General features: G+C 32.4%; 1 protein-coding gene across 5 annotated transcripts; it reads left to right on the top strand.

Annotated features, from left to right (window-relative positions):
• The first annotated feature begins 1,276 nt into the window (after positions 1-1,276).
• On the top strand, positions 1,277-8,307 carry LOC130995521 (mRNA export factor GLE1). 5 transcript variants are annotated; one of them, XM_057920835.1, is made up of 16 exons: positions 1,277-1,527; positions 1,682-1,765; positions 2,002-2,169; positions 2,241-2,375; positions 3,009-3,126; positions 3,301-3,449; positions 4,111-4,282; positions 4,418-4,574; positions 4,653-4,753; positions 5,385-5,455; positions 5,566-5,647; positions 5,733-5,813; positions 7,061-7,144; positions 7,415-7,546; positions 7,630-7,752; positions 7,852-8,307. In XM_057920835.1, coding segments are annotated over exons 2-16 (1,806 nt in total). In that variant the 5' UTR covers positions 1,277-1,527; positions 1,682-1,763; the 3' UTR covers positions 8,083-8,307. The 5 variants fall into 5 exon arrangements, with proteins under 5 accessions (XP_057776818.1, XP_057776817.1, XP_057776819.1 ...); XM_057920836.1 differs by having other exon boundaries at positions 1,278-1,527; positions 1,708-1,765; XM_057920837.1 differs by having other exon boundaries at positions 1,278-1,527; positions 1,648-1,765.
• Positions 8,308-10,252: the final 1,945 nt, after the last annotated feature.

Here is a 10,252-nt window from a genome sequence, read left to right as displayed (position 1 = left end):
CATATTTAACACTTCAGTGTTAAATTCTCCACAATAAATTAATGGACTCAAAATATATTTTGAGTGCATCATCTATTGAAAATAAAAAAATAAATCATCACATATATAAATTATCAAATTCATATAAGTTCGTATTTTATTAATGGATGCTGAACTCTAATTACCATAATAAATCCTTAAATCAGTAATTAAAAGTATATAATCCTTAATAAAAAGTCGGGTCATTACATATTTAGCCTAGAATGTCCAAACAACTAAAAAGGAAGAAATTAAAATTTATAAATAATATTGCAATAGTAAAATTAATAAATTAAAGTTCATTTCATGATCTTTCGTTAAAGATTTATATTGCATATTTTATCCTAGATATAATTACATGAAAATAAGAATAATGAGCCCTATCTATAAAATGAGAAGAAAAACGAAGAAATTAAAATTTATAATTAATATTGTAACAATAAAATTTTCGGTGGTTTTGTATTTAATTTGTTGTCAACAATTTTTTTATTTATTTTGAAGTGTATTGAAATTTGTTACTTTTGTATTCAATTGTAAATTATTATTTTTTTTTTGTCAATTTCGATTTACTCTTCTAGTTGAATTTATTTACACTCTTATTTTATACTATAGTATGATTATGTAACATTTTATATTTTTTCAATTTTACCTATATATTTTCTAAATTATATATTAGTCCATAAAACTTGTTAATTTTATTTAACTTATGTAATTTATATCGTTCTTACGTTTATCATATTTGGACCCTAGTTATAATATATGATATTAATTATGATAGATAAGAAATAAAGTTAATAATAGTATATGAACAATGTATATTATTCAAAAACTTATGGAGTAGTATTTTTTTCTATAGGAATTAACAATCTATGTTAATATGAAAATTTTGAACACTTAATTGGATTAAGTAACCTTAAATCAAAAGTCCAACTATTATTAAATCATCATCCAATACATAAAAAAACAATTAAATTTAACAAAATAGGTCATTCTTAATTTTATAATTTTGGCATTTATAAAACAAAATTAATAGCCCACACTTCATATTAAAATTTTGGGTTCTTAAAAGTTCAAATTTCAAATTATAAAAGTATTAAAGTCCATACTTAATTAGCCCCAAAATCTAAAGCTCAAATAATAATATAAAAAATTAATTAAACTCAACAATCAAAAACAAAATTAAAAATAAATATAATCATTATAAAATGAAAAATAGGTCTACCTCTAATATCATCTCTTTTTTCGTCTTTCCTAATCATCATTAGTTTAGAAAATCACAACCTCTTATGGAGTAAATATTAGTAATAATAAAAAGACTAGAAATCTCTCTGTTTTCCGCCGCTCGTCGCCCCCTCCGGCCCACGACGCTCTCGCCTCGAAATCTCTACAGCAACAGCCTGCGCCGTGCTCCGCCTCACTGTGCAGCCTATCAGTTTTCGTTGTCCTGCTTCCTCCGGCAACTCTTTAGCAGCTCTGCCGACACCTCCCCAACCCAACGCCCAATAGCAGGTAAATCGACTGCAATTTGAAATGTGGGAGCTGGATTTCAATTTGCAAAAGCTGCTATTAGAGCTCAATTTGAACAGTTTGTTAATGGCGTCTCCCGCTCTACCCCTACTATCTCTGCAGCTTCTTTGAATTTTCCAACTTTTTCATGTTCCAGATTATCTAACCATTACGTGATTTAAGGTTCTCGAACATAGAATTTGTGGGGGATAAAAAAGGAGCACTGGTGGCGTGAAATCATGTATGTTTACATCTCTCTCGCTCGCTCTCTCTCTGTTCTTTATGCATTTTTTTTCTCCGTTTCAAGAAGTGGAGTTTAATTTGTGATTCAGAAGATTTATGTAATAATTTAGAGTTGCTGCATTCTTGTATACTGGGAAATTACACTTTTGTGATTTGTGAAGCTAGGTTGTTTTTGCGTTTGTATGGGTAATTCACGGTGGATGTTGAATACATTGTTTCCTTGTTAAAAATCAGGGGAGTCATTGAATTAGGGCTTCGTTGTCCGCAAAATGTCAATGGGATCGCATCTGATCCTCAGCCTGATTGGAGTTTCGACAAGTTACTTTCGGAGCTCAATTCAATAGACAAAGAGCTCAGTCTAACTTTAGATTTTCCTTCACCTTTTACCAAAACAGAACCTAGGTATTCTTCCACATTTGCTTTAGTTTTTAATTCTGTCGCGTGATATTTTATGACGTACATAAATCTTACAGAGATTTGAAAGCTTCAAAGGACAAACGGGGCTTTGTAATGCATGTGTCCGATAATGACAGTGATAGTGATGTGGATGCTGAAAATTCACTTGTGGCATCTGGCAGAAGATTTACCTGTGATGAACTCTATATGAGGTTTGTGCTTACTACATATTCAGTTGAAGAACTTTCAACTATGAGTTTTATGTACTAAAGGTGAGTAAGCTTATAGTTGTGCATTTTATCTTGGCTATCCATGCAAAAATATATAACTATATTCCTTTGCTGTTAATGGTTTTGATGAATAATCTGCCTTTGCTGATTGCAGTAGACCTTTTCCTCTTTGGCGAGGCTTGGTCTAATATGCCAAAACTAAGAAGTGTACTTTAATCACGGATTGATAGTAAATGGGACTTGAAACGGGCAACAAACAGATCTTTTGGACTCAATTCATATTTATATAAGCTTTACTTAAGTCATGTTCCAGAAGTGGCTCTTTGAACACTAAGAAATAATGCAACAAACAAGAAATGTACCTGCATCACAAGATAAGGGAAAAGAGTGTGAGGAGAATGGGACTTGTAACACATTGTTATTAGAACTGTGATGCAACAAACAAGAAATGTACCTGCATCACAAGATAAGGGAAAAGAGTGTGAGGAGAATGGGACTTGTAACACATTGTTATTAGAACTGTGCATGCTGTTAGCTCTGTACACCTCCGTCATTCAGTAAAATTCGTAATTTTTGTTTTAAAATCTTGACTAAAATAGTTCTCTCTCTCGGCAGTGATGATTCTGAAGATGGTGTAACTCTTGGGATGCAATGCCACCAATTGATGGATAAAGCCGGATTAGCTGAAGGTGCGGTCTATGAGCTAACAAATGAATTTCGGCTTAGTATCACGGTATGAAGAAGTTCATCTAGAATTGCTGGTCCAAATTATATGTTGGACATTTTAATTTTTGGCCAGATAGTGATTTAGCATTTTTTTATTTGTGGTAGCAACTTTTAAGGTCTGTTAAAAAGGCTTCATCTTGTTCCTATGGAATTTGTATATTCATTGTTGCCTTGATAACAGGATGCAGTGAGATCCAAAATATCATCTCTGGAGACTGAGCTGGTCAATGAAAATGAAAAATTTGGCTCATTGACTACTAAAATTGATAAATACAGAGAACTACAGCACGAGAGGGAGAGAAAATTGGACTTGCAGTATCAACGCACAATGTAAGTTATTTAATTTTGTGTCTCAATCGCTGATAAAATTGATGGGGGTTCTTGTTGATTCCCAATGGTTGGTTTTGTACATTTTATACTCAATTCGTCATTTTTTTTAAAATTAAGTATTATTGATATTGCTATTACTAAATTTCACTATCTAAAAAAGAGTGGTTGCAGTTTATTCTTTCTTTATGCATGCTTGCTTGAAGATGTTAAGATGACCCAATAACTGTAAGAAAAAATAGGAGATCATGTGTCTTACTACTATAAACCAACTTGAATCTAATAATTGCAGATAACCATATTAAAAAGAGAGGCTTCCTGGAACTGCCTTGTATTTTTCTTAGATTTTCTGGCAGTGTGACAGTTGGCAGAAAAATGGAAAGTTGAACTATTATAGAATGCACTAATGTTTGCAAAACAACTTGTTCCTGGTGACTTAATTCTCAGAGTTCTGTAGAATAGAATATCACGTGGAGCCAAATGACCTGAAAAATATCACATTATTGCAAAATGTGATGATGTCTCTTTTCTGTAAGGATCTTAATTAGTTGATTCTACTAATAAATACTATTTTGCAAGAGCGTGCGAGTACTGTTATTTCCATTATCAGTTTTAAGGTTGATTTGAAGATCAATGTTGTTGACGTCTCCCTTAACTATTACAGTGCAGAAGCCCTGGATAATCACCTGACAGCTGTACAGAGGGATCATGAGCACATTTCCCAATTAGAAGAAAGAAGAATTAGAGATGATATGGCTCGTGCGGAGGCTAAAAGAAGAGAAAAGGCAATCCAGGAAGAAAAAATACGGCAAGAAAGGATCAAAGCAGAAGAGGAGGTCTGTCTTTGTTCATGTTATGTGGTTCATCTTTATGCTTTTGTGACAGCATCACATTGATATCTCACTTTCTATCCTTTGCTACTTACATTATGTGTTTTCCAGCTTTAACAAAGTTGTATTGCATAAAAGCAGGCCAAACTAAGATCTGAAATGGCTGAGCGAGCTAAATTAGTGGCTCTAGAGGCTGAGAAGAAAGCTGCTGAAGAAGCTGCAGCCAAACATGCTTCTGAAGCCTTAGACACTGCCCCTAATGCAGGGAAAGATTCCAAGGAAGCCCCCAGGCCCTCAGGTTCTGTTTACTTTTCTGCAAATAAGAATGCATTACTTGCCGATTGATTCGCATGTTGTATTGGCTTCTCTTTGGCAGTAAGAAACATAATTAGAGCTTCAGAAAATGCTCTTGAATTGGAAAAGAGGAGGCAGCAAATTTATGAAGAATTGTCTACAAAAAACAAGGCTCTAAATCAGGTATATCATTATAAACAGCTGATTTTAAGTCTGAAACTGCAGCCTCAGCTTTAAAAGTTATCAAAAATGTCGGTCAAGTGGTCAACTGATATACAAAAATAAGTTAACAGATGATTTCTGAGCAGATGATATTTTTTTTATAAGTTAAAGTGATCTAGTTTTTCCTTTTTCCTATGATTAGTGTTCGAGTTCATGTTAGAGATCGATTGCAGGATCTTCTGCAATCTTTATCTTGAGATATTTTGGTGGAGTTGTTAGAGATGGATCATGGGGACCTTCTACAATCTCTGTTTTAGTTATTTTATGTAGGATGGATCTATTGTTTTAACCATGTTTTCATTTTTTTAAATGTCCAAATAAAATAACTACATACAAGATAATATATATTATATTACGTGACCAATTTTTTGTCATCCAAAAATCTAGTTGGCAACCAGATTTATGCGTGAATTTTTGCTTGAATAAGGCAAATGATGCCGAATTAGGAACTCCACGTTCTCTATAAACGATGCTTTTAATGGAATATCCACACATCCAGAAACGGTATTGTCCAGTTTGAAGAAGAGACCATATAAACCCTTCATTCTATCAGTTCAATTAACTTCTGTTTATTGTTGTTTGTTGTTTGCAGGATTATCACAGCCTTGGAAAACTTATAGGCAGACTAATTAGAACAATCTCAGCTACCATGGAAAATATCAGGTAGAATGTGTTGTTCATTTGTACTATTGACAATCATATGCTGTCAAACTATCTTTTTAATCTTCTCATCCATGAATTCACTGGATATATTGGTCTTGTTTTTGATTCAGGACAAGGGCAGAAGAAATAATCAAGCTGATTAATAGTTCACAATATCCGCAGTCCATCAGTATAAAATTATTTGCAGAAAAGGTTTTTTATTATTTAATGTAGTGGAACTTGCTACTGATTATAATCTTGAAGTTACTCATACTTATGGAGCACATTATTATTTCAGATTGTCTCCAACTGCACAAATCAAAGGAGCTCTAATGCCATATTCGCTGCCAGTCGTGTTGTTGTTATTGTGACATCTAAGGTACAATATAATCGAAGTAATCTCCTATTCCTCTTGCTACTTCTACTTTTATTTGTTATTGCAGTATCAAGAGGTAAAATAACTTCACTTTGCAAATGAAAGTTTTTATTACGATCAGGTTTCTGGTTGGCTATTTGACTAAATAAGATAACAACTAGCAGTACTCAGAATCATTTAAGTTACAGACAAACTTGTTAGTGATTTAAAGTAGGAATAAGCATAAAAACATTCAGTGTTCACATTAGTATGTTATGAGTCACTAGCCAACCTACATTGATTCCACGGGGCCCTTGACCCCTTGAAATCACATAATTTTAGTGGTGTTTTAGTAATTATTTTTCTTAATATATATATAAAGCCTAATTTTCTTGTGGATGCAGTCTTTCCTTTTCACTCTTAGTTCCATATACAAATCTCTCGGCATTTTATACAAAGTGATGAATAGACTCGAACTCAAATTTTATGTTCTTTGTTCTTCTCAAATGTGATTTTTTTTCTTTCTTTCTTTTTCTCTGCTTATAATATCATAAAAAATTTGTAGAGTTCTAAAGTTTTTTTCTGATGTACACACTACATCATTGCTTTTATATTGAATAGAATTAAACTTTTTGGTTATTGATTGTAGTATCAATAATTAGGGATAAAGGATTTTTATGTGGCTAAATTTCTTTGTTATGTAAGATTATCAAGAGTTCCTTTTATCATAGTTATTACTAATTTATGATTTTATAGAGTAAATTATATTTTCACAACACTTGTAAGTACTCCCTAACTTTTCTTTTTCCAATATCTTTCTTTACATATAGGATTCTAAACAAATATTTAATTAAATATACCTGTGGAAAATGTGCTATACGGCATTTAAACATATATAAATATATAATAGTGTTTATATCTTACAAAGTACAATTGTTACTCTGCAGGAATGAGCATTTTATATATTAAACCTATATGGTGCATGTTTGTCATTGTTCTTTCCCACCTCACAATTTCGCCTCTCATATCTGTTTGTGACATGTCTATAAAGGAAATTAATATTTAATTCAATGTATTTATCCAAGAGTTTACCTTGTTCTACATAATTGACAAAAAAATAGTAATACATGTGAATAAATATTTCTTGGATGTAGTGGTTGGGGGGAGTTTGCTTAAAGTGTATGCTTGTAAAATATACAAGTTTGCAAGGTTTAGATAGTTTTCTGCCCATTCTGCTCTAAAGGTTCGACACCTGTCTTTTATGAAAACAGATTCCACTAGCCATGGATATTGTCATTGCTGAGTTGAACAGAGTTTGCATCTACACAGTTCCAAAGCACATAAGTTACTCAGAGGTGATTTTCCTGACTTGATATTGGGTGTCTACTCTACGATTGTTGCTCCTCGTGCTCCCTGGCCATGTTTGGTAATCTATTTTATTTCATTACTGTACCTCATGCTTCAAAATTCTCATACAACATGAATGGATTCTTATGCTCAAATGATCTCGTTCTCTTATCTGCAATTTTGTCTCGTGCTAGTTTGATACTCTGTATTTTTCTAATCTTTGATGCATATAGTGCTTATTTTTGCATTAATATAAAGATCTGCCTTCGTTCATTCAGGTAGCATTCAGAACCAAAGATGATTACTTCAAAGCTATTGGTTACATGGAAGTAGATGGCAAGATTGAGGGCCTCGATGAGTATGTAGAAAGGTTGAGCTCTTATATGAAACTATATGGAGCTCTAGTGCAGGTGTGTTGCTCCTACTAATACGAGCTACGCTATTCACTGCAATATGCCGTACACTAGTTTTACATTCTGTTTTGTTATGGCAGACTGACGTTGGAGGCTTCCAGAACCTGCATGGAACGAAGGAAGGTTGGGCATGGCTTGCAAGATTCTTGAATACGATTCCAGCGAATCTATTTACTGCAGTTGCCCTGGATTCATTTCTGGGTGTAAGATAACAATGCACATATCTTTTATAACTGGAAATATGATAGTCCTCTACCTCTTTAATGTGTAACATGCATGATGATTTTGTTGCGCCCGCCCAGATGGCTGGATACGGAATGTACTGTCGATACAAAAATCAATTCGAGAAGCTACTGAGCATCATTGCCGGTGACTTTCTGAATGCATTACAAGAAGGTGGTAGAGAGTCAAGGAGCGCCAAGGTCAGCAAGGTCAAGATGTCGATACGAAATTATATTGAGTCAAAGCAGTACATGAAAGAACCTGAAGGATTGCAATTGAGAAGCCATCTAGACTCGCATGTCTACTGTTGAATGTTGGATCCATTTATGTTTTTCTGCCAAATTGGTTCGGTCACCACCATGTAGAACTAGTTTATGTTATCCCAAGAAAATTAGGCATATTAGAGTTTTTATCCAATTTTGAATGATTTTGTTCACCAGTGCCCGCGGCTTCTGTACTAGAACTGTAATTTATCGTGTATTGATGAGATATCCTTTTAAGAATAAAGTTATGAAATATTCAAGTATTGACACACACACGACTGCCTCCTCCAAAATATTCGAAATGCTTACATCATCATGGGGCCCATGCGTGTGTTTTTTTTTTTTTTTTTTGAATTCCTAAATATTCTAAATGACCATAAAAATAATTTTATCATCGTGGATGCAAAACATATATGCTTACTGAAAAGATACCAATATATATAGGAGAACATTCAATGGAAAAGTAAATGTTTGCAAAGAAATGAGAAGCAATCTCAGCCGTTGATTTTATTTAATCTAACTGTCAGCGTTCGTTTGTTTAACGTTCAATGGGAATTATGCTGAACTTTTACAGGATTTGAACCTCCAAACTCTCAAACGTTCAAAAATATTAGTGATATGTTCAACTGCATATACTGACATGTTCAATGCTTCTTAATTCTTTAGATGGAGTATGATTTACCTGTATGTATCACGTTTCGTTACCGTATACGGTGTATCTTTTTTTTTTTTTGATCGGGCAAAGTCATATTAGATGTTAGTAGTTAGTTCCTCATCCACTCCAAGAACCACCTTATCTCTCCATTCACCAAATCCACCTTATATCTCCAATCTCCAATTCGCTCCCAAGAGGGATCGAACCCGGGTCACTTCACTTAAGTGAGGACCTGGTGGCCAGTGGGCTAGCCCCAATTTTACAAAGTAATGATTCGAGTTCAATCTAATACTAGTATAATTTTAATTTATTGGGCGTTAGTTGATTCATTAACCATAAGAAAATTATTATTATTATTATTATTATTATTATTATTATTATTATTATTATTATTATTATTATTATTATTATTATTATTATTATTATTATATTTGTTTATTATTATTATTTTTATTTTATTATTTTTACTGCTATTATTTATTATATGAATAATATTATATTATAATTATTACTATATGAGATTAAATTTATCAAAATAAAAAATAAATAATTACAATTTAATTAAAAATGGAATAATAGAATTTTATTTGTGAGTAATTCCATATCTGTGGGTATACACGATACCATGGGGATGGGAGGAATGACTAATTTCATATTCATGTGAATAGCATTCTATCGAAAATGATGATTCTCATTATAAAAATCTTACCAAGCATAAGATTGGGAATGACAGCAGGAATCATCATTTCATTTTCATTCTATTTCATTATATAAATAATGGTAATATACAGTTAGTGTAATTTGGTTAATTACATACCTTATCTTAATTAAATAATGAATAAAATCAGAAAATATTATAGTCATGGGATTCATTAAATCTACGCATAAGATTGAATCTAAAATCTCACTACATATAGAGGATCTCATTTGAACGCTCCTATATATATATATATAGGGTGCGGTTATAGTGAGAACCACACTTATCGTGAGAACATAAGAACCATTAAAATCAATGCATCTACTATATAAATTAATGCATTCGCTATTAAATTTAATGCATCCGAAAATAATAAATTTTTTGCTCCCTTCAGGATTCGAACCCAGGATCTGCATTCATCCACCAAGATGATGCATCTACCGTAGATCTTGATGATCGAATGGTTTAAAATGGTTCTCTGTTATAATTTTATTTAGTGGTTCTTATTTGAACCTCTCCCTATATATATATATATATATATATATATATATATATAGGGGGCGGTTATTCAATAAACCACCCTTATTTTAAGAATTACGAACCAGCAAAAATGCATGAATTTTATGTATAACACGCATGAATAAACTGTATAAAGGTATGAATTGCGAAAAATAATTTTTTGCTACCTTTGGGATTCGAACTCATGACAATGAATTTATCCAACAAGATGATGAATCAACCGTAGATCTTGATGATCTAAGGGCTGAAAATGGTTCCTAATTTATATTTTAAGAAGCGTTCTTATTTTAGCCTTCCCCTATATATATATAGGGGAGGGCTAAAATAAAAATACTTCTTAAAATATA

This window comes from Salvia miltiorrhiza, chromosome 7, assembly GCF_028751815.1.
Source record: "Salvia miltiorrhiza cultivar Shanhuang (shh) chromosome 7, IMPLAD_Smil_shh, whole genome shotgun sequence".
Taxonomy (NCBI): Eukaryota; Viridiplantae; Streptophyta; class Magnoliopsida; order Lamiales; family Lamiaceae; genus Salvia; species Salvia miltiorrhiza.
The sequence above is the reverse complement of the archived record's forward strand: the minus strand, read 5'-3'. Positions and strand labels throughout refer to the sequence as shown.

What these genes read in the sequence shown, in the direction of transcription:
- LOC130995521 (XM_057920835.1), top strand. An exon ending in AATTTCGGCTTAGTATCACG is followed by an intron (nt 3,127 to 3,300) that starts GTATGAAGAAGT and finishes CCTTGATAACAG; the next exon opens with GATGCAGTGAGATCCAAAAT. An exon ending in AGCACATAAGTTACTCAGAG is followed by an intron (nt 7,145 to 7,414) that starts GTGATTTTCCTG and finishes TCGTTCATTCAG; the next exon opens with GTAGCATTCAGAACCAAAGA.